This window comes from Kryptolebias marmoratus, linkage group LG18 (assembly GCF_001649575.2).
Source record: "Kryptolebias marmoratus isolate JLee-2015 linkage group LG18, ASM164957v2, whole genome shotgun sequence".
In the NCBI taxonomy this organism is placed as follows: domain Eukaryota; kingdom Metazoa; phylum Chordata; class Actinopteri; order Cyprinodontiformes; family Rivulidae; genus Kryptolebias; species Kryptolebias marmoratus.
The window spans coordinates 3,418,153-3,442,788 of NC_051447.1; the positions used below are offsets into that span (position 1 = coordinate 3,418,153).

General features: G+C 38.6%; 1 protein-coding gene across 3 annotated transcripts; it reads right to left on the bottom strand.

Moving 5' to 3' along the window:
• Positions 1-1,207: 1,207 nt before the first annotated feature.
• Positions 1,208-17,206, bottom strand: lg18h19orf44 (linkage group 18 C19orf44 homolog). Of its 3 annotated transcripts, none has more exons than XM_017434279.3 (11): positions 17,059-17,206; positions 16,738-16,883; positions 14,999-15,157; positions 14,019-14,140; positions 12,714-13,161; positions 11,484-11,850; positions 9,507-9,586; positions 7,952-8,381; positions 5,847-5,936; positions 3,098-3,264; positions 1,208-1,305 (listed from the first exon to the last, which is right to left on the bottom strand). In XM_017434279.3, exons 1-11 carry the CDS (start codon positions 17,123-17,125, stop codon positions 1,273-1,275), a joined length of 2,109 nt encoding a protein of 702 aa, XP_017289768.1. In that variant the 5' UTR covers positions 17,126-17,206; the 3' UTR covers positions 1,208-1,272. The 3 variants fall into 3 exon arrangements, with proteins under 3 accessions (XP_017289768.1, XP_017289767.1, XP_024865879.1); XM_017434278.3 differs by having other exon boundaries at positions 12,714-13,182; XM_025010111.2 differs by having other exon boundaries at positions 12,714-13,182; positions 16,738-17,180.
• Between the last annotated feature and the right edge of the window lie 7,430 nt (positions 17,207-24,636).

The following is a 24,636-nucleotide window of genomic DNA, read 5'->3' on the forward strand; positions in this document are numbered from 1 at the left end:
ACGTGGAACACTAAACGTGAGTAACAATTTGGCATCTGCCTCCAGAACCTGCTCCTCCTTTAAACTCCAGCTGATTACCTCAGCTGGGAACCAGACAGAGGGAGAAGGTAAGACACACACGCAGCTCTGCACTGAACCTTTGACAATATAACAGTGCATGCTCTTAACTCAAGGTTATGATACTAAGACTTGAATATATCAACATTAACAAAGATAAACAAAGTGTCTCTGCCTTCTCTTTTTTAAATTTGAAACCAAAAATGTCAATGTTAAAAAAAAAGTTTTAGGGGGTGCGGGTGCGCTGCCATGTTGTATTTTTGGAGCCAAAGTTTGCGTACTCAGAATATGGGGCTGTACCTTTGATGTGAAAGACCCACCTACACACCCTTCCAGCTCATTGACAGGCTGTCACACTGTTAAACATGGCACCTTTTTAAGCCTCAAATAATTAATTGAAAATAAACATATTTTCAAAAGTGTGTATCCTAACATACATCAATAAAATGTGTGTAAATCAACAAAAATCAACACCTGAAAAAACCCCAAAACGATTTGAAGTATGTTCTTATTTTTTAGGTAGGAAAATGTCCCATTTGTTTACATGTAGGGGCGGACTTCTAACTTTTACTGCAGCCAACCACAAGGGGGCGCTCATCCTTTGAGGCTTCTGGTCCTCTCTGTAGTGATAGTACATCTTCATGGTCGAATAATCTTGTTGTAATCAACCTTTCTGAAACCAAAAACTTGAGTTTATGAATAATAGCAAAAGTCTGTGAAAGCTCCTTTTCTGGAATATTATTTGCTTGAAGATTCTGCACATATCAGCTGGTTTTAGGATAATAACATAAAAAAAGTTAAATCAAGGCTACAGTTGTAACGTTCAGATTTCTACAATATTCATAGTCAGTAATTATGTTTTCAAGATGACAAAGTTCATTATTATCAGGGAATGAAGAATTAAAATTCCACACAACTGGGAAACGAATTTATATTCAAGTCAAGTTTATTAATACCACATTGTTTGAATTTTAAAAATAGGACGGAAGCATGAAGCATCCAGACAAATGAAGCAAAGTGCACTGAGAACAGTACTATAACACATTTAAACAATGGCATTATGTAAATACATCATCAAGTCATTTACTTTGTTGTAGAAAAGTTGTTCCTTTTAATATGAAAGATGTAACAATCTGTGGTTCTTGCATGAGTCGTTTTCTGCAGCAGCTGTCAGTCACACTGGGGTTTCCTCATCTGCTCCAAGTCTTTCTACATTCAAAGTCTGGGAGTTCTGTGCCTTCGGATGTTCTGCAGAAATAACATTATACATGTTTTTGGTTTCATAGAGTTATAAACCTATTAGTGTTCATGTAAAAAAAAAAAAAAATTTGGAATAACAATTTACCACATTTTCCTTTTTTCCTCCGCCAACGAGGTTATGTTTTCAGTAGCTTTTTTGTTTGCGCACAAAATTACTCAAAAATTTACAGATTTTCATAAAATTTTCAGGAAATGTCAAACATGGTACAAAGAACAAGTGTCCGGTCAAATGTCAAGGTCAGAGGTGATCCTGTGCTCTGACTCTGCCACTGTGTTAGGTAGGAATGTCAAACTGCACAGCTGGACACCTCATGGGTCAAGGACAATGCCTTTTGATTTCAAGATGATGGGGTCAAAGGTCAAGGTCACAGGTGACTACTTTATTACCTCCAGCAGGTGATGCCTTTGTTACCTCTACCAAGAAGGTTGTTCTTGGCCATATTTGTTTGTTTGTCTGTCTGTTAGCAAGATTTGGATGAAATTTTCAGAAAATGTTGGGGTTGTCACAAAAAAAACCAATTAATTCAATTTTGATGGTGATCCAGATCATGATCCGGATGGCACTATTTTTTATTGATGCTAAGGCCTTAGTGGAAGTTTTATATAGGTTTGAAACCCAACAGGACTCTCAGACAGAGGCTGGTCCACCCTAAGGACAAAACACCCAAACCCAAACTAAGCGGAGTAGTGTATGCAGTTCAGTGCAGCGAGGAATGTCCAGATCTCTATATTGGAGAAACCAAACAGCTTCTCCACAGAAGCTTGGCTCAACACAAGAGAGCCCCCTCTTCAGGACAAAAACATTTTAGAAAAAAAAAAAGGAGCAGGAAAAAGTATAAACAAGAAAATAATACTAATACGTTTAAGACAAGTTGACTAAACTTAGTGGTTCCCAAAGTGTGGGGCGCGAGAAGCGGTATGGATGAAGAAAAAACAGAAAAAAAAAAACAAACAGTGCCTGACTAAGCATAATGGACAGGTTTTTAACCCCATTTTGCACAGAGGCTTTTTTTAAATGTATTGATGATAGCAAAGTTGAATATTGTTACAAATAAAAAAAAAAGAAATATGTTTGAAATAACACTGACAGCAAAGAATACACTTCTACGGTATAGAACTAAAAAAAACAGTTACACAAAAGTGTTTCACTGTAAAGATGGTTTGTAGTTTGTTTTGTTGCAACCTGAAATGTGAAATAAATTTGAATTTATGTGTTTATGTCTGGTTGAACGATGTGTGTGCCCAGTAGATTTTTTTTTTTTTTTTTGGAGTGGGGAGGGGGTTGACGCCCCGGATTTTATTGTAATCCATAAGGGGGCCCAGAAGAAAATCTTTGGGAACCACTGACTTAACTGACATAAATGTCAACCTTTTGGCTTTAAGTAATATAAAAAAATAATCAATTTGCACTTCAAAATGAACCAGTAAAACATTAGTGCTCTGCCTTCGGCAGCAGGCAATAACAACCAGAACATTTCTAAAGAAATTCTGAGAAGTTTCAATGCAAAATTCCAACATAACTCTGTTATAATCTAAGCCAAAAATGCCCACATTTTAAGGAGCTGCTGCAAATGGCTCACTTACGAACACACCTTTCTGTTCTCCCTGACTGCCAAGTTAATGAGAGGCAGACAGAAAAATGTCAAACAAACAAAAAAAAAGTCGCTGTGCAAAAGTTATAAGCCAGATCCTCAAAATTCTTGGACTGTGAGTGACAGAAGACGCTGATGGCCACTCAAGTTTGTATGTTTCTGCTGTGCTTTGTGTTAGTATGCATTACCTGGATGGTGTCTTCCAGGGTGGTGTATCTGTAGTTTGGTGGGTCCAGGTCTCGCAACAGACGGGAGTGAAGCTGGTCACTGTGGTTGATGAACTGCCTCGTCATGTTAAGCTGCTGTTTCAGCATTTCATTAAGAGCAAATAAAACCGGACTGAAGCTGCTGATACCTGACAGGTAGACAAATAAAAACAAGTCAATACAATGACAACAGTTTCACAGATAAAAGCAAATGAGTTTATAGAGCAACAGTAGTGCTGACAAAGTTTACATCTAGTCATTTTTTTAAGTATGTACGTATGTAGCAGAGGTTTACATACAGTTGTGGTCAAAAGTTTACATACACTTGTAAAGAAACAATGTTATGGCTGTCTTGAGTTTTCAATAAGTTCTACAACTCTTATTTTTCTGTGATAGAGTGATCGGAACACATACATGTTTGTCACAAAAAACAGTCATAAAATTTGGTTCTTTCATAAATTTATTATGGGTCTGCTGAAAATGTCACCAAGTCTGCTGGGTCAAAAATATACATACAGCAACATTAGTATTTGGTTACATGTCCCTTGGCCATTTTCACGGCAACTAGGCGCTTTTGGTAGCCATCCACAAGCTCCTGGCAAGCTTCAGGTCGAATGTTTGACCACTCTTCTTGACAGAATTGGTGCAGTTCAGCTAAATGTGATGGTTTTCTTGCATGAACCTGTTTCTTTAGCACTGTCCACATGTTCTCAATGGGGTTTAAGTCAGGACTTTGGGAAGGCCATTCTAAAACCTTAATTCTAGCCTGGTTTAGCCATTCCTTTACCACTTTTGATGTGTGTTTTGGGTCATTGTCTTGTTGGAACACCCAACTGCGCCCAAGACCCAACCTTCGGGCTGATGGTTTTAAGTTTTCCTGCAGAATTTGGAGGTAATCCTCCTTCTTCATTATCCCATTTACTTTCTGCAAAGAACCAGTTCCACTGGCAGCAAAACATCCCCAGAGCATAATACTACCACCACCATGCTTGACAGTAGGCATGGTGTTCCTGGGATTAAAGGCCTCACCTTTTCTCCTCCAAACATATTGCTGGGTGTTGTGGCCAAACAGCTCAATTTTTGTTTCGTCTGACCAGAGAACTTTCCTCCAGAAGGTTTTATCTTTGTCCATGTGATCAGCAGCAAACTTCAGCCGAGTCTTAAGGTGCCTTTTCTGGAGCAAGGGCTTCTTTCTTGCACGGCAGCCTCTCAGTCCATGGCGATGTAAAACACGCTTGACTGTGGAGACTGACACCTGTGTTCCATCAGCTTCCAAATCCTTGCAGACCTGCTTCTTGGTGATTCTTGGTTGACTCTTGACCATCCTGACCAATCTCCTCTCGGCAGCATGTGATAGCTTGCGTTTTCTTCCTGATCGTGGCAGTGACACAACTGTTCCATGCACTTTATACTTGCGTATAATTGTCTGCACAGTTGCTCTTGGGACCTGTAGCTGCTTTGAAATGGCTCCAAGTGACTTCCCTGACTTGTTCAAGTCAATAATTCGCTTTTTCAGATCCACACTGAGTTCCTTTGACTTTCCCATTGTAACTTTTGTAGCTGACTCTAATCACTGGGTCAAATGAGCCCTATTTAAATGGGCTCATGAGAAGTCAACAGCTGTAGTCAATCAGAATCACTTACAAGAAGTGAAGAGGCCATGACATGAAGCTAATTTGATTGACACAACTCGCTACATCACCAAAATTGACAAATTTTGTTGCTGTATGTATATTTTTGACCCAGCAGACTTGGTGACATTTTCAGCAGACCCATAATAAATTTATGAAAGAACCAAATTTTATGACTGTTTTTTGTGACAAACATGTATGTGTTCCGATCACTCTATCACAGAAAAATAAGAGTTGTAGAACTTATTGAAAACTCAAGACAGCCATAACATTATGTTTCTTTACAAGTGTATGTAAACTTTTGACCACAACTGTACACTCTAAAAAGACAAAACTGTTTTTTTTTTCTCACTGTCTGACATTAAATCAGACTAAACCTGTTCCAGTTTTAGGTCACTCAAAAATAATTTTGGGAATCCTATTTGCTAAACGTCCAAATAATGAGAGAGGTTTATTTTTTATGATTTCCTTCAAGGCACAAGTTTGCATCAATTTTTTTTAGTATTTGGTACTGTTGCCTTTAAACTGTACGAGTTCAAATGGTTTTAGTTTCTTTCCACAAGCTTCTCACAACAGTTTGGTGGATTTGTGTCCCATTCCTCCTGACAGAGCTGGTGGGACTGAGTCAGGCATGTAGACCTTGCTGCTCCTACATGCCTTTTCAGCTCAAACCTCAAGTTTTTTTTATGGGATTTAGTGACCTAAAACAGGAAAGATTTAGTCTGAGTTATTGTCAGACAGTGAAAAAAACATGGGTTGTGTCTTTTTATACAGTTTCTGTAAATATCTGGTTTCAGCTATAAATATATTCATCTCACTAGATGTGTTAGTGCTCGAAGCAGCTGTTGTGAATGACTCTCAGCTACTATCACTCCAATGCTGAGTTGTAGTTATTTTTGTGTTGGTTAATTTCGTTTAGCAGTGGTGGCCATCTCAAAGTCGGTTGACTCCAAAAGTTTATCAGTTGTCGTTGTACTGTACATCCAGCGATTATGTTTTGAAAGTTTCATTAAATGAAGGCAAAAGGCAGATAATGAAGTTGTTTTTAAAAAGATGAAGAGGGTTCTTCTCAGTAATTTTGAGTTTTCTGTGACTTGTACCTTCCAGTCTCTCTGCACTGACAGCGTGAGCAACCACAGGTGGGGGGTTCATGTAGAGCCTGCTCACTGCAAGGTCCAGAGTAGCTGCACCTGGAGAAAGACAAGAGCTGTGGGTCAGAAACAGACAGCACTATTCTTCTACCAATATGTTCTCAGATCAATTGAATAGTTAAGGTAGTATCTCACCACGCTGTGACTAGTGGAGACTAGTTGGCAACTCAAAATTTCAATAAAATAGATAAACTTTCAGTTGCAGCCTCACTGATTTCTGACTGTTTATAACCAAATGACCAGCTAGTCATGTGATCATATTTTGAACAGACAATTTTTGAAAATCACAACCTATTTTTGTGTGCATGGCTGTGCACTTTATTTTGTTATAGACCTCCACCTACATCGGCCCCCTTTGTACCCACTTGGTAGCTGTCCCCGAGTTTGCGATTTAATCAATACACCCCAGAGATGAAAAAAAAAAAAAAAAGTTTTTAAATTAAAATTTATCACTGGTGTGGTTTTTAGATTTGGAGATGTTTTCTGTCAGAAGAAAGCTCCCAAGCATTAGTCAAAACGCAGCTCTGGTGCTCTGGAGAAGGGGCGTAGGGATTAGTCCAAATATCAGCGTCATCAACACCAACATTATTATCGTATCGAATCGATACTCAATACTTTAGTTTGTTTTTTGCCTCCACTTTCAAAAACCATTAAGTATGTCCGACCTGAAACATTTGTACACACTTTGTACTGATTTCAGTTTTGCTAAATTAGTTATTTACAGTAGTATATTTTGACTTGCCTAGAAACTTAGCTTAAAATCTGTCCTGGGTTTTAAATGCAAATAATTAGCTAATTAACAGTGGAATGCAAACATCAGTCATTTCATAGTTTAAAATGTTTTCAGATTTAGCATGTTGATGATAGAATATGTCACCTTGCTCTCACCTACTTGAGAGTGTAAAGGCTGCCCATATAAGTTAAAAGAATCACATAGTTATAGGTGTATTTGTGCTTGGTACTGGATTGATAACAAATCTGTGAGGATCACACCCCACTGCTCTTTAGAAAGGTTTGAGACATCCGTGATGACTCTGTAACTATTCCAAGAGCAAATTTGCCACACAAATCTTTTGAACATGTTCAAAACTCAAGCGACAGAACTGCACACCTCTGCAATTTATGCGAGGACGTTGAGAACCCCCCTGAAACGTTGCAAGTTATTTTAAAGACTCTCTCTTGCGTTCTCCAACTAGTCGCAGCCCAGTGAGATGGTGTTGTGAAAAAAGTATTCACCCCCTTACAGATTTCTTCAGAATTTTTTTGTTTTTTGTCACACCTATGTTTCAGATCATCAAACAAATGTTAATATCAGACACAGATAACTTGACTAAATACAAAATGCCGTTTTTCAATGATGATTTCACTTATTAGGGAAAAAAATTCTAACCAAACAATCTTGATTCTATGTGAAAAAGTAATTGCCCCTAAACCTAATAAGTGATTGTTCCACCTGTGGCAATAAGTCTTTGACATGTGGAAGAATGTTGCTGTTGTGTTTCTGAATACTGGCCTGCTGCAGAAGCCACGTGAGCTTGAGCTTAAAATAATGACTGATGGCTGGACATTCTCCTTCAGGATGTTCTGGCAGAATTTATAGTTCCATTCCAGCTACGGGAAGTCGTACAGTTTAGGGTTAGTTCTACTTTTGTGTCTTTAGTCCACAGAATATGGTGGTTTTGGCCTCAGAATGCTCCCATGAAGCCATATTTGGCTTTCACCTCTTTTTTTATTGTTGAATCATGATGACCTTGACTGAGACAAGTGAGGCCTGCAGAGCTTCGGATGTGGTTCTGGGTTTTTTTTGGGACCTCCTGAATGAGTCGTAGATGAGTTCAGAGTCATTTTGGACAGAAAACTGAAAATAATGATAACTCAATATTGAAAAATTCTCCATTGTGACTCCTTTTGCCCACACGGGTCAGATGTGAGTGTGACAAAAAAACAAAAAAAACAGAGGAAATCTGTAATCAGGTGAATAGTTTTGAACATCACTGTACTTTTTTAAACATCACAGAAATTGTTGCATCAAAAAACACAATTGGCAGACTAACCAGCTGAGTGTAAGTCAGCAAGTGGATCAAGCCTTGTCTGGGTAGCTGCGTCTTTTAAAGCCTTTCTGGCTAAAGTCTGTTTCCTTGATGGTTGATATAAGCTCCGACTACCAGGTGATGCTGAGGAACTGGACTCTGATCTCTGACTGTGATTTGAGGCCTGTGAAGTGCTGGAGCAACTCAGATCAGATAAAGCATGAGAATAATCATCTTCAGTCGTTTCATGAGACCCATCTGAAGGAGAAGGAGCCTTTGTGACCTCTGATAGCACCTCATCTTCATCTCCATGCCCTCGTGTGTGCTTGGAAACCTGCCTGACGCTGGAATCACTCTCGAAATCACTTTGGTAGTGCGGCTGCTGCTCCTCCTCCTGGTGTATATGGTGGGATCCAGGAACAGGGCTGATATGACCGCTTTGACTCTGACTCGGCTGCAGGAATAAAGCAATAATGAGTCATAAGACAATCAACTAACATTTTCTGCAAACCATGTATTTTTTTGCAGGTGTGCTAAGCAGAATGTGCCCCTCTAGTTTGTGAGAACTTGTGTTCCATTTGAGTCTCTCAGTACAGATTAAGCCAATCAACAGATCTCCTTTTACTTTAGTAAGTAAAGGCCTAGTATTTCTTGAAGGAGAGCATATCGACCGCTGGCTTTAACGCCAAATCATAAAATCATTTTATGTTGAGAAATAATTGAGTTGTAGCCGTTTTGGTCAAACCTTGTAAATGATATTATTCTCAATCTCATGAGATATCATGCTCAGAGTTGGGAATGACTATCAGCTACTACCACAACACATTTTAGCTCAATATCTGTACAGTTAAATGAGTTAAAGTCATTATTGTGTTGGTTAATGTTGATAGCCGTGGCGGCTGTCTTGAATTTAATTTAATCCAAAAGTTATTCAGTTGTAGATATTCCTCCTATGTTGACTTTCTGAAAGTTTCATTGAAATTTGTCCTGTGGTTCACGAGATTTTTGGCTAACAGACAAACAGGGTTTACTCCAACAGTTAATGCTAAAGTTTTAAGCAAAGATCACGTACAATACGTAGAACTTGGAGTATGTGTTGTGAATAACTCTCATCTATCACCATAGCAAATTTTAGCTCACTATCTGTAGAATTGACTAAATTATAGCAATGTTTCTGTTGTTTAAGGTCAGTTGGCTGTAGCAGCCATTTAAAGTTGGGTTGACTCCAAAACTTAATCAGTTGTAGACGTGCATCCAGTGATGACTTTCTGAGAGTTTCATTAAAATTTGTTCGTTGGTTCATGAGATATTTTACCAACAGACAGGCACAAACACATGCCTTCCAGTAGTGGGTGATAACTACATTGTAGAGCTAAAATGTCTCCAATATACAGAGCAATAAATCAACTAAAAACTTCAACTGAGATGCTGCAGCTGCACTGCATCATCCTGTTTTTTTATTTTATTTTGTGTGTTGAATTGTTATTGTTAAAGTAAAAATAAGACTATCCATCTTTTTATCTGTCCTTTTTAGAATATTTTAAAATACGATTCAAACTAGTCTTTCATCATTTCCTACCTTAATTCCAGGTGTTTCTGCAGTGAAGCCAGCAGATGCAGGAAGAAGCTCATCTAATGTCATTAGGTTGACTTGAAAGTCTGAAGAAAAAGAAGAAAAAAAAAAAAGCAGGAGACTTGCTCATTTAAAATGAAACTTTTCATGTTGATAGAAATAAATGTTTTAATTAGGATGACTTAACTTTTCTGTTCTAATTAAAGTGTGCTTCCAACAGCCCACATGCAGTCTCAACTAAGGATGTCCCAATCAGTATGTTTTTGTCTCCGATACACAAGTCATGTTTACCTGTCGCCGAGACTCAAAGGTGGAGTGACAGTGTTTTTTGTTAACAAAAATCAGCAAAATATCCTGTGAACCACTGAACTGATTTTAGGGAAACCCTCAAAAGGTAGTCACTGGATGTACACCAATAACTGATTAACACTTGTAATTCATTAATTCAAGGTTGAAGGTAGCTGCCACAGCCAGCTGATCTAAGGAAACATAAAGTGGCTATCATTCAGTCACTTTTACAGATATTTAGCCAAACTAATTACATTTTGGAGTCACCCCAATTTAAGATGGATGCAGCAGCTAATCCTCATTAGCAAACACAAAAATGGCTATATTGAGCAAGAATTTAGTGTGGTAGTAGCTACGAATCAGCACATACTCTAAGCACTTATAGATCTTGCAATATCACATGAGATCGCAAATTGCATCATTTACAAGGTTTGACCAAAACAGCAGCAACTCTGCCTCTTCTTAACATAAGATGATTTTAGTTTAAAAAAGGCAGTGGGCAATATGCATTCCTTCAGCAAATGCTAGGCCTTTAATTTAACACTGTCTGTTATAGCATCTGTGGATTTAATGTAGAATGTTTGGTGCCAACCTGGCAGGTCTCTTAGTGAATCTTTTACCACCTGATGGTAGAAAAAAAACTGCAGTTGGCGCTCGGGTGCCTTTAATTTCAAGGCCTGCACATCACAATGAGTGCCGTATCATGGCTTTGGAGGTTGTATAATAGAACATAAAGCCATAAATAGTAACAAAGAAGGAGCCAAGAATGCCAGAGACTCTGAAATAAATCAATGAAAAATGCCATGATAGGTACTCCGATCCGATACTTGCGAACGGCTCGGGACATCTCTATTTTCAACATTTAAACCAGACTTGATAAGCACTTGTGATGTACAGCTAAGCAAATACTATTTGCACTGTTCATTCAACCTTTGGAGAGGAAGAATTTATCCGCCTTTGTGGGCCTTCTCGGATGTATGGCAGAAGAAAAAACAAATTTGCACTGTCTGTAAAGATGCAGTGTGAATGCTGAGTGCTGAATGACTGTTGAAATTTGCTGAAAAAGGTGACGGTGAGTGGAAGAATAGCTGAACTTTCAATATTAGTTAACATATTTAAAGAAGACAAAGAGCAGGATAATCAGATAAATTAAGAAGATGGAAAGAGCACAAGGAGACACAGAAAGTAAGCAGAAAAAGACAAAATGGACACAAGGAGAAAAAAAGATGCATAAAGAAAATAATGACCCATAGGGAGACAATAAAGGATGCATAAGAAGACAAGAAATCATAAGGCAAAGATCAAGTATGGTAAAGTAGATTTTTTTGAAGGATTTGAAGATATATCAATGCATTTCAATAAAAAAAGGAAAATAAAGTTAAACATTTCAACAAGTTACAGAAACAAATCAGAGCCATCATATCCCGAAATAGCTGAATGGATGGAATTCTGAATGGTTAAATAGCTGAAATTATGCTGAAGTACAGTCCATACATATGGAAGAAACTAGGAACAGGAAAATAATTAGTACAGCTGAAGATGTAATCATTAAATCTTTACACAGTTGTGTTGACAAATGTCTACAACCACAGAAACTAACATGGTTAAGCCCCACTCGTAATTGATCTGGTCAACTTTTCCATGATTTAACAGTAGCTTTAACTGAATCTGATGCCTCTGAACAGCATCACTCACCTCCTGAAGAAACCGAACCCATCTGACTGTGTTGATATTCAGAGGTAGGCCTCGCTGGGATGAGCTCCTCAAGAGAAAACACCTGCTCTGACAGAGACAAAAGGGACTCCTGTGGACTCCCTGCCTTATGAGACGAGCCAATCCTTTTTGAACGTGAAGGGGAGACATTAGGAGGAGGAGGAGAGGGTGATGGAGAGAGCACAGAGGGGCTGAAGTGGACCTGAGCCTGGCCAGTGAATCGAAAAGGAGAACTGTGACGTGAAGGAGAGGCAGTGGAGAGAGGTGGTGGCGTGTTAGAGCGGGATAAAGGGTGGACAGCTGTAGGAAGGGCCGGGCTCTGAACCCTCTGACTGGGACTGTTCAGCTCCTGTATGAATACAAAGAAAAGTCACATTTTTAATTGATAAAACAGTCTGTTCATCAAACTAGAAATGTCCTCTGGCTTTCAGTTTGTCTAAAACTATAATGTCCTGATGGCTTGAGTCAAAATAGACATTAAAATGTGTTTTTAAATATTCATTTTAAAGGCCTAGCATTCCTTCACCGTCTTTAATGTCCAAGTTTTGGACTAAGATCATCTCATGCTGAGAAACTACAGTTATAGCTGTATTGAATGAGGTTGACTCCAAATGTTAATCAGTTATAGATGTACATTTAATGATTACTTTCTGCAGGTTTCAAGAAACTCCAGCCAGTGGTTTGCTAACAGACAAACAAGGTTGACTCTAACAAGTAATGCTAAAGTTTTAAGCAATGATTTTATGAGTATTTCTTTGAGTAAATGCCGTGAATGGCTCTCAGCTATGACCATATCAAATTTTAGCTCAGTGTTTGTAAAACTGTTTGAATTATAGCCAATGTTTTTTTTTTTTTTCTGTGGCAGAGAGTCATGAGACAGAGTTGGCAAAATTAGAAACAAAGATCTTGCACAATTTGTTAGCACTCAGAGTGAGTGTTGTGGAGTACTGTCAGCTAATACCACACCAAGTTTTAGGTAAATATCTGTAAAACTGACTGAGTTAAAATCATTGTATTATTGTGGGGTTTTTTTTAACTCAGTTGGCTGTGGCGGCCATTACGAATAGGGTTGACTCGAAAAGTTAATCGGTTGTAGACGTACATCCAGTGGTTACTTTCTGAGACTTTCATTGAAATCTACCATGTTCACGAGTTAAAAACTAGATCAAAGAATGCATGCAAAAAGCAAAAACATTCAAACATAGAGCATACCTTTTTTAACCTTTTCATAGATGAAGTTTTCCTTGATTCGGAGCTACTGTAGTTTGATGAGTCCATTGAGTCTCCAAGCAGTTCTCTTATGTCTTCTTCATCACTTTCCAGACTCACACCACTAATTACTCTTGCAGACGCCATCTTCAAACCCACAGGATCAGTGGTTCTGGCTCTGGACCTTCCACCAACATCAGAAAGGATGGGGGCCACAGCTTTCTGTTTGAGGAACCGGTTCTTCTTCTGGCTCTGTTCACTGCTGGAGTGTGCTGAGAGCTGCTCGGGGGCTTCCGTGGATTGGATGGCTGCTGTTACTGACATTCTCAAATCTGAGGTTAGATTTATGGCAGCTTTTGTTGCCTGTCGAGCCTCTTCAAGGGTCTGCTTGCGGCTGTTGATGCGGCTCTCAATTTCAGACAGTCTACTCAAGGCTGCAGCCTGAGAGCCACTGTGGAAAGATGACACATTTCTGACAGCAGGGATGAAAAGAGATTAATGAGTCATTTTCCTTAAAATTACTCTACTTCTATGAAGAGAAGAACAGTACTTTGTTCTGTCAAGAAGATTATACAAAAACTGCCATGAATAATTTCACAAAATCTACGAACAAATTTGTAACATTTAGTGGTGGAGATCAGCTCATGTTCTTTCTGGATGATTCTGGTCTCTGACAGCTCGTTTAGTTTTGTGAATGCTGACTCTGAATTCACACAAATGTTTTTAGTTTTTTTTTTACAATCTAACTGCTTTTGCATACTTTGTATGTATGGCTGCTATGACTTTTAGTTTTTGTAACTTTTATACTTTTCAAAAATGTTCACTTTATTTACAAATTATTTCCCAATAGAAAACATAAAGATCTCTTCAATTCCACTGAAAACACCCTTCTCTTTGAAATCTGCTTCAGTGTCCCTGCTCCATTTTGGCTTCCTATGCTACTTTTAGCTTATAGCTAGCCTTTAGCTACATTTAAGTCGAGTCAAATTCATTTATATAGCACTTTTCAGCAACAAGGTGGTTCAAAGTGCTTTTTAGCTACCATTTTGCAACTTTTCGCTAGCCCTAGCTACTTTAGTTTCTAGCTAGCATTTTGCTACTTTTAGTTTGCCTTTTGCTTCTTTTAGCTAGTGTATTTCTCCTTTTAGCTACAGTTCTGCTTCTTTTAGCTTTAACAACCCAGTCTCAGCTTTTTTTTTTTTGCAAATCTCAGCAAAGTCATTCAGGATTCAGCATTTACACCACATTTTTACAGAAAATGCAATATTTCTAATGCTTGTAGTTTTTTTTATACAAATAGAGCCTTACCTTGGTTCTCGTTTCTGATGCATTTGGTTCTTGCTGACAGGTGACTGGCTACTGTTAATTGGTTTTGGAGCCTTCTTTATGAACCTGCTCCCTCCTCCCAGTGAGCTCTGTGGCCTGATATCCTGATCAACAGAATCAATTCAAGGTTTGATTTTAATTAAACTTTCAGAGCAACAAGGTACTAATAATAGTAGTTATTTTGAAATTAATTTGGCCTTTTTTATAATTAAAGACCTACCTTTCACGTCATAGTTTTAAACTAAGGTCGGCTTATGATGAATTTAAAATATTCTAACTTACAAAGCTCTCAGCAACCAGGCCCTATCTTTTAATAAAGATCTTACTGTTCTATATTTTGCTTCTAGACAGCAGGTTTACTTGTGGTTCCTAGAGTTTCTAAAAGTAGAACAGGAGGCAGAGCTTTCAGCTTTAAGGGCTCCTCTCTTATGGAACCAACTTCCAGTTTCTGTGAATGAGGCTGACACTCTGTCTACTTTTAAGACTAGGCTTAAGACTTTCCTTTTGAATAAATCCTATAGTTAGGCTTGGCTTGGGTTTCCTGAGCTATCCCTTAGTTATGTTGCTATACGATTAGACTGCTGGAGGACAAACTGACCACATTTCCTCCTTTAGCTCAATATCTGCAAAACTGACTGAGTTATAGCCATTTTTGAGTTGGCTAATGTTTAGCTGTGGTGGCCATCTTGAAATGGACTGACTCCAAAAGCTAATCTGTTGTAGATTTACTGTACATTCATTGATTACTTTTTAAAAGTTTCATTAAAATCTGTTGAGTAGTTCCATGAGATATTTTGGTGACAGACAGACACATGAACACACACACAGGCAAACACATTACTGTTCGCCTTCATCTTTTGGCAGCAGATGATAATAATAAGAAAAAACTTGCTTAGCAGTAATAGGGGCATTTTAATGCTTGTGCACTGGCATCCTTAATAATTGTCCTTTTAAATTTTCACCTTGCTTGACCGCGTCTCTGTTTCATGTTCCTCTTTAACATCAGCAGCCCTGTTGTCTTCAGTTCCATGCACAGAGGCTGTACTGTCTGAGGACGGATCGGGCACATCAGAGGACCAAGTGTGGGTATTTGGGGGAGCTGATCTTGCTATGACATACCCCTGCAAAAAAAGAGATTGAACACATAATTACATTTACTAAAATCCACTAAAATCCATGCTTCAGTCTCCTCATAGTCATTAGGGAGCCTTCTTAATGCTGCTGGCTATTTTTGTGACCAGTGCGAAGTGAAGTGAAACTTATTTATATGGCACTTTTCAGCAGCAAGGCGATCCAAAGTGCTTTACAACACAGAAACAACAACAGAATCAAATACAGAAATAAAAACATCAATCAGGTAAATTTTAGCTAATAGTAAGATTGGTGAATAAACTTTACTCTAAGAGGAGGCATTTGAAATACAGAGATAAAAACATCAAAATCAAATATAGATAACTGAGTAATGAGTAGTTTTAGCTAATAGTATGATTGGTATAACTATAACAGGTAATTTGAGTAAACTAACAATCTGTAAGTCGGTCAGTGATGTATAACCTAAACAATAATCTGGTACAAAATCAAATACAGAAATACAGAGATAAAAACATAAAAAAATCAAAAGCAATTCTAGCTAACAGAACGGTTGATATAATGATATTGATAATGATAACAAGTCTTTCGTATACTAGGTACAGAGCCGTTCAGTGATCTATAGATCAATGGGAATATTCATGCGTAGTCCCAAGTATTTGGCTGTTTTCACCTGCTCCATGGCTTCTCCTCCAATAATGAGGGTAGGAGAGGTGTAAGCTTCTTTTGTTTTGTTTTTTCCCCCCTGGGATCAATAAAAGTAAGCCAGTCTGTGTCTGAATGGTGTGAATCTTCTTTCTAATTGAAATAATTTTATTTATAAAGAATCTCATGAAGTGATCACTTCTTAAAGTTATAGGGATACATAGCTCAACAGAGATAGGACTTTTCATTAGTGTAGCTACAGGTCTGAACAGAAACCTCGGGTTGTTCTTATTCTCTTCTATTAAAGATGAATAAAATGCAGTTCTAGCTTTACAAAGTGATTTCTTATATATTAGCAGACTATGTCTCCAGGTTACATAAAATAATTTCATGTTAGTGGAGCTCCATTTTCTTTACAACTTTCGAGATGCCTGTTTAAAAGTTTATTTTAACTTTGCACTATTAGGGTCATTCACAATGAAATGAATCATTTCCCCTTGTTTCAAGCCAGTGGTAACAGTGGTGTGACTCAGTGGGGATTGGGAGTAGAGATCGTGTGTAAATGTGTGACTCTGTGACTCAAATCAAATGACTCAAAAACCTGATTCTTTTTGGTTCAATTCTTTTTACATGAGTTAATAAAAAGATTAACATTTCTCATCACTGGTCTCTTCTACCTTAACGTGTCACGGCAGCGCCCTCTAGCGACAAGTAGCAATAACAGCAACAGAACAAACCCATTCACTGTGTAAACCTAGGAACACAACAAAAGTGATCCTATGAAGAGTCACCTTCATTTGTACATTTTAGTGAAAATGCTTACATATTTTGGCTCTAATACGATTCAAACTAACTTAAAGTTGTGTTAGTGCTACCTCTCTAAAGCATCTAAATACATTGTTACCATTACCGTTCAGTACATTTTGTTACAGTGTTTTATTTAAAACAGACACACAAACCTACCCACCTGTGTTTTGGCCGAACAGTCCAGTGTGGAGCTCTGTTTGTCTTCTTTTCTCTTCTTGGCGGACAGCAGCGCCTCGGCTCGGTCTAGAGCCGAGCTCCGACCGCTTCGGTTCCACATTTCCCTATTGTTTCTCCTCCGAAAGCTGCCTATTAAATTAATACTGTATGATTTTAGCATGTAATAACTTAAATAGTTAGTTTTTGCTCAATAATTTCGTGTCGTTCTTGAATAATCCATCCTGCACGAAACGTTGACAGCTAACTAGTAGCCATTAACTTATATTTACTGGTTACGACAAGTTAATAATCGCACTTTTATTACCTTCATTGTGATATGCTATATGTCTCTCAGTATTTACTTGGTCGTTTTTGCCCTGTTTTTCACTCATGTTTACTGCCTACGAGCACTAGCGTCCTTTGTTTCCATGGAGGAGAGTGTCTTCCTCCCTGTAGCGCAGGAACGACCGCATCAGAGAAGTAGCGCCACCTACAGTCACGGCGGATTCTGGTCAGCCTCATTTACAGCTAGGCTCGTGGAAGTAGGTGGGATGGAAAACAAGACTATTTCCAACAGGAAAAAACAAGTCATTATTAGTCGGCTGAGTTTAGGACACTCATTTAAACAGCACTCTTTGTAGTATTGGAACACATCCAGATGTCAGCTGTTTCTGGTGTCAAGCAAGAAAATCAGTAGTATTAACATTATGTTGGAGATACAATGAAGCAAGAAAAGTGATGAGTGCAGGCATGCACAGAATAGGGATTAGAAATGCTAATAAGTAGAGTCCTCACCTGTGAAAAACACTACTGTTCACTTTCCTGAGAAATACTAGACTTTTATCAAGAAAATATCCATCCATCCATTCACCAGTTTTTACCCGCTTCTCCATTCCGGGTCGCAGGGAGCTGGTGCCTATCTCCAGAAGTCACTGTGCGAGAGGCAGGGGACACCCTGGACAGGTCGCAAGTCCATTGCAGGGCCATCAAGAATATAACCTATTTGAATTACTGAAAAAGGACTGACTAGATAATGTGACAGGAGGCAGTAATGCAACATCACTGGATGCAAACTTCCATGTAACATCAAAGAAGAAGGAAAAACAGACTCATGGTATCACTAGAGAAATAGTATTTTCTCTGAAAATGCAGTGTGACTGCCTGAGTGCTGAATGACTATGCTGAAATTTGCTGAAGAAGCTGAAACTGACTTGATAACATTACATATAAATATTACAAGTAGAAGCTAGAGAAGAGGAATAAGATAACGAAAGACAATCTGAACTATAAATACATAAGAAATCCGCCAAAGAACAGTCTATAAGAAAGGTCTAATATCAAACTTCTCATTTAAACCTTTAGGAGATAAAGTATTTAATGTATGTAACCAAAAACAGTCATGTGTTTCTGTTTGTTTATTGGTTTATTTATCAAGGACCCTGTACAATAATGAACATTAAATAAATGTAAATGTACCAGAGTTAGCCAAAAGGCTATTTTTCATCTGTGGTCCTTCAACAGGTTTTACAAGTCACCCTAAACACAAAATTTACACACACAAATTTATAGCATTAAATAAAAATGAACAAGATTATTCAAACTCTAAAAGTAAATATACATAAAAGACAACCCTCAGAAAAAGTCTAAAAGTCTCATACACCTAAAACCTTGCCACATAAAATACTACAATTGCATTAAAAAAAAGCATCCATAAAATGTAAATTTAAAAGAATCAGATTAAGATCCATAAATACTAATAAAACCCTGACAAATAGTTACTGGCGGCGATGTGACTTTTTTTTAACTGAGATTTAAATGAATTGAAGCGTTCAGTGTCTCTGTTAGACACGGGGACAGAGTTCCAGTCAAGTGCAGGCTTTATAGAAACTGCAGACTGACATGAAGAACTCTTCCTAGATAGAGTAAGGCCCGGTCCCAATACTCGCACTTGCACCCTCGTTCCACCTTCGTGTCCTTCAACTGCGCGTTCATGCTGAAGGGTTTGAGTGCGTAGTGGGTCCCAATTCTGCGGAGTGGTCTTTAGCCCCACCCCCTTTGTGTACTACATTTGCCCTTCGGCTAAGCCCGCACCCAGGCAGACTTCGGCAAAGTATTTACCCACAATTCATCGCTGCATGTAATGTTTTGATTATTATTATTATTTTATCATCTTTATTGACAGTGAAAGGGTTTTGAATTAAAAGGGGGAAACATGGCAGTGGTGACAGAGCAAGGTGTATCTGCCACGAAAAAAGCAGTTTTTAAATGTAAGGTACTGAAATAATTCTTGTTTCACTCTGCTGTACATGTATGAATACACTCAAACTTTGCTCCGTATTCAAAAAGTCATAACAAAATGCATCTGAACAGCAAAATATTTCCTGCAATAATTTTGGGAAGCAAAAATGCCTATTCTGTAAATCATACTGGCATCTTCTTAAAATACCAAAACAGCGACCGGTCCCGCCATGTTGGATGTCACAGTTACGGCCCATAGAGGGGCGTAGGGTGTAGTGCGAGTATCGGGACCGGGCCTATCACTGTCTCCTCTCATTGCAGCTCTAGTTTGATGACATTCAGCTGTTCTTACACTAACAAACTGAATGGAGGAAAACTTTGACCAAATACAAACCTCTACATTGTCAGGATTTGGGTTTTGTTTAAGTTATTCTTTAAGTTTATTTTGTATTGGGTTTATTGTTTCTCTTCTGTTTTTAGTTGTTCCTGTGTTTGGTTTTGTTAGTTGGTTTTTTGCCCGCTGTGCTCTGTTCTTTGTGATAGTCACTTATTCTCAGTTTTTCACTTGTTTACCTGCCACACCCATCTTCACCTGACCCAAGTTTGTAATCACTCACCTGTGCCCACTTCTCCTAATTACCTTCTGTTTTTATAACCTAGTTATCTCCTCCTATGAGAGAGACTCATGGAGTGCACATTTTAGCTGCCACTGTTGACATGTAGTCTATGAACCTAAAACTTGAAAGATTAAATTTAACCCTGTTAAAAATGTTTTTCACTTGATCTTTTAATGAAAGTTTAGAACCAATTACATCTCCTAGATACTTGTGTTTGGAAACTACTGCAAAAACACCTGGCCCTACACTGGAACAGTAATAGTTGAAGAAAAACATACAGACTGTTTTAAACATATAAAGTTGCTAAAAGGCACTGCTTTAACTATACTGTGACATAAAGAATGGAATTTGCAAGTTGTTTTGCTTGTGTCAGACTGTTACCATGCATAGATATTACAGTATCATCGGCATACATTTGGGTGTTACAACCTGAGCAAACAGAAGGAAAATCATTGACATAAGTAGTAAAAAGCAACTATCCAAGTATGAATCCCTATGGAACACCTGTTGAGAATTTCATAGCATATATTTTTTTATTTTTCATGCAAACAAACTAGGATCAATTTGACAAATATGATTTACTCTAATTATGTGTATGTAAAGAAAAATGAAATGAGACAACTTAGATGCAATAGCATTTTGCGTGCTGACATTTACTGTAATAAAGATATAAAATGTATAAAGAATATAACTATTGTCTCCCCTTTTTCATTACAACTGCTTCAACAGTTATAAATTTAAATTTAGAAATAAAATAAAAAATATATTTCAGATATCTCTTAAATAGTTCACAAAAACATTTTAACTGTGTGGTAAAGATGTCATTAGGAACAAACAATATTCATATTTTGACAAGTTGGATTACAATTTAAGACTTAAGCAATTGTAAAAAATACATGCAACAAAGTAATCACAAATATCCATCCATCCATTTGTCTTCTTTTGCTTATGTAGTCAGGTTGCAGCAGAAACCAGAAAGTCCAGGAGAGAAACCCCTACATCCCTGTCCCCAGTGACACTCTCCAGCTCCTCCTGGGGGATCCCAAGGTGTTCTCAGGTCAGAGAGAATATATAACCCCTCCTGCAAATTCTGGCTAGGGGTCTCTTCCCAGGTCATGCCAAGAAAACCTAAAAAGGGAGGCATCCAGGAAGCATCCTAATTAGATACCTGACCCACCTCAACTGACTCCTTTCAATGTGGAGGAGCAGCGGCTCTGCTTCGTGCTCCCCCCAGATGATGGCTCACCCTAAAAAAAAACTCTCCCGAAGATGTGAGTTGAAGAAGAAGTTTAGGATCTCTCAGGCAGGGGGCTCTGACTGATGTTCCCAGTTTACCCTCACTACTTGTTTAGGTTTACCAAGTCTGTCCAGCAGTCTCCCCTGCCTCCGGATCCAATTTACCATAAGATGGTGAGCAGTTGACAGCTCTCCCCTCTTTTTATCTGATTGTCCAGAACATAGGGCCCACAGGTCTGATGATACAATTACAAAAGCAATCATCAACTTTTGGCCTAAGGTAGCTTGCTACCAAGTACACTTATAGACCATGCTACGGTCAAACATGGTGTCCTTTATTGACAACCCATGCCTTGCACAGAAGTCCAGGAACAGAACATCACTTGGGTTTAAATCAGGGAGGCTATTCCTCCCAATCACTCGTCTCCAGATGACTCTGTCATTGCTCACATGGAGACTGGAGTTTAACAGAATACCCAGATGACACCGCTTCTAGAACACCATCCAGAAACTTCAAGAAGGCCAGATAATATGAACTGATGTTCAATACAAAAGCCCCAACAACAGTTTAATCCTTACATCCTCCTCCTCAAAGCTGCGCAAAGATGACCCAAATATTCATTGAGGAGAACTTCGAAATTGAGGAACTAAGTCAGGGGCTTGTGAGTATTCCACACCTGCTTATTCCAGAGCCCAAGTTGTGTGTAGAGGCGAGCCCAACGATAGATAGATAGATAGATAGATAGATAGATAGATAGATAGATAGATAGATAGATAGATAGATAGATAGATAGATAGATAGATAGATAGATAGATAGAATGTAACAAAATTGAATGTTAGAAGAAAAAGATCTACTGTACAAAAAATAAGTAATGCTCAAAACACAAAAATATAAACACAAGAAATATTAGTAGAATATGAATGTGAGGATTCAGAGTTTTTGTCCCCGCCCTGTGCGGGTGGTGCCTCTTACTCTTCCTCCACAGGTGCTGGCTATCTCCCTGATGAGCCTAACCAGTATTTAAGCCTGTGTCTCGACTCACAAATTGGCTGGAGCATTGAGCCTTTTGGGAACCTCTGTTCTGGCTCTTGTAAATACCTGCCTGTCTGGATCTATGGACGCATTTACCTGTCGGACTTACCTGTCACTGGATTTTTGGATCCTCCTCCTGGAACTCTCCTCCTGGACCTTGCTGTCTCCACGTCTTACCACACTCCACACCTGTAAGAAAGAAAACACAAACTATTACATACACTCTACTACTGGAAAACTGAATCTGTACCCGAGACTCACCTTACTCCCTTCCTGCCGTTTCAGATCCTCCCTCCACCTTTTACGATGGCACTTTTGGACCATACTTGCCAACACTGTGCAGGGCTCTCAAGTTTTGATCTGAGCTTGGAGTGAGATTTTGAGCTGCTAGAAGTTGTTAGATGACATCATCACCTAATTTGCATATTTGGTGATTTTGATCAGGCTGTAGAAGAAAAGAATATCAACGGTGGCAAGACAAAAGAGTAAAAAACACTCAAAATATGTTTAGAACTACAAATTAGCTTTATGAAATAATTTACTTTATTGCTTTGCCTGATCCCACACTGTAATGGATAGTGAACCATTTAAATTTATAAAGTTGCCTAAATTATTCAAATTTGTAAACTAAACTATTTATTGTAAATTATTTGAATGATGTTACAGATTGTTTAATAATATTTGTCTGTTTTGATTAGCACTGTTGGTGGTTTGTATTTTGTTTTGTTTAATTGTATTTGCACTTTGTAAAGTTTTTTTTTTTTTTTATGTACCTCAAGGGCTGCCGTAGCTGAGAGGGCAGGCCTATAAAAGCTGGCAAATCATTGTACTAATGAATGACTTGAACAAACTGTCAAGACTTGGTGTTCCCCGGTGAAAGCAGCGAGGTACGTTTTATTTTGTTGTTGTTGTGTGTTGTAAGTTTGTTTATATTTGTATATCTCCTTAGTTTTCAGTGATTACGGTGATTGATGGTCCACATCAAAAGAAAAATAAATAAACCTAGAAAATCAGCCGTCGAGACCACGCAAATTAATTCAAGTGCTGGGGAGCTGCTATACACACTACATAAATTAATTTGTTAGAATATCAAATTTCACCAAAAGACAGTTTTGTGTCGTGGAATTGCCAGCTGTACATTCAACCCTCCTCTTTTATCCGAGGTTGGAACAACAGGGGTATATATTAGCACTACAGAGTCAGTGAAAAAACAATATATTCAAAATTATATTTACATCCCGCTTTGTAATCCAGGACAGGATCAGCAGCAGCTTTGCACACGAATGATTTAATTTGCAAAGTGGACAAGCAGGGGTGCAACTACCTACTTTCTGAGGGATATGCAGACACGTTACACCCCCCCCCCCTTTTTTTTTTCTTTTACCTGTTTACGTGACTACATTTTTTTTTTATTCATGGACTTATAACATATAATACCTGATAAGGGGTATGGCCCGTCAGAACATCTCTGTGGGCCGTTCTCAACCAGCCTAAATGAGTCCCCCACTTCCTGTGGGGAAGGCCATTCGGATGGATCTTCTGAGTAAGGTCTTGCCCCAACCCTCTCCTCTGCACCTCTGTGGGGTTGGTCTTGCCATGTCTGCCTGCACTATTTTCCCCAAACTGACACAGTGGTGGTCAGCAGAAATTCAAACCCTCCAGGGCATCTAGGTTTTTGTGGCCTCACTAGCTGAATTATTCCTACCTGATGTCATCTCTGGTCTCCTCTACAGCAGCTGATCACTGACCTCATGTCTGTCTCATTCATTACTTACTTGTGTTTTTCTCCTCTAAGTCATAAAGTCAAGCAAATATTATTAATTAGCTTTGAATAAATCACACATCTTGCTAATGCACTTTTTAAATATAAAAATAAATCCTTTGGTATTAAGTGGCTGTTTCTACACTTCCAGCTAACATTAGTCCAACCCGTCTCCTTCTCCTGTCTGTCCTGATTCTTTCTCTCCATCCTCTCAGCTGTTTTATTGTAAATACTGATCAGTAAGTTGTAACTTCTTATTTATTATTAATTAGTTGCTTTAGCTAACCTGAACATTTCCAGGCCTCCTCTTGAAAAGCTTTCATCTTTCATGCCTACATCTTTATCTTTCTGCCTCTCCATATTTATCTCTCTGTCATCAGATGACAACACAACTCACACGAAAACAATCACGCTCCCGCGCGTGCTCGAGGGGGCACGCGGGAGTACCACTGTGGACACAGAGTGGAGCGGGTCTCCTCTCTGCTGTGAGATTGACAGCTGTCAGTGCTTGGGGAAGCGTGCGGGGCTTATGGTACGCTGCAGAATGAGTGCTTTCATAGATTTAGCCGCCAAAGTCACTAGATTTGTCGCTAGTCACTTTAAAAAAATGCTAGAGGGATCTGAAAACTTACTAAATATAGCATTAAAGTGACAAAAAGGCCGTGTGCATGTGTTTTTTGCGTGAGAAATACAAAGTATGGTGTGTGAGGGCCAAATGCGGGACTTTTGTCTGTCCCGCACAGGGTGATGCGGGACAGGGGATGGGGGGGCTAAATGTGGGACTGTCCCGCCCAATGTGGGACTGTCCCGCCCAATGCGGGATGGTTGGCAAGTATGTTTTGGACACCTGTAAATAAAATCACTTACCTTTTACCTTGTCTCCATGTCTGGTTTCCGGTTCCACTCCTAAGACAAAATCCTGGTTTATGTCAATGAATAGATAATGAAAAGAAATTAAAACTGAAAATCAAACAAATGATCTCTTTCAAATAAGAGCGTGATGTCTTGGGGCAGGA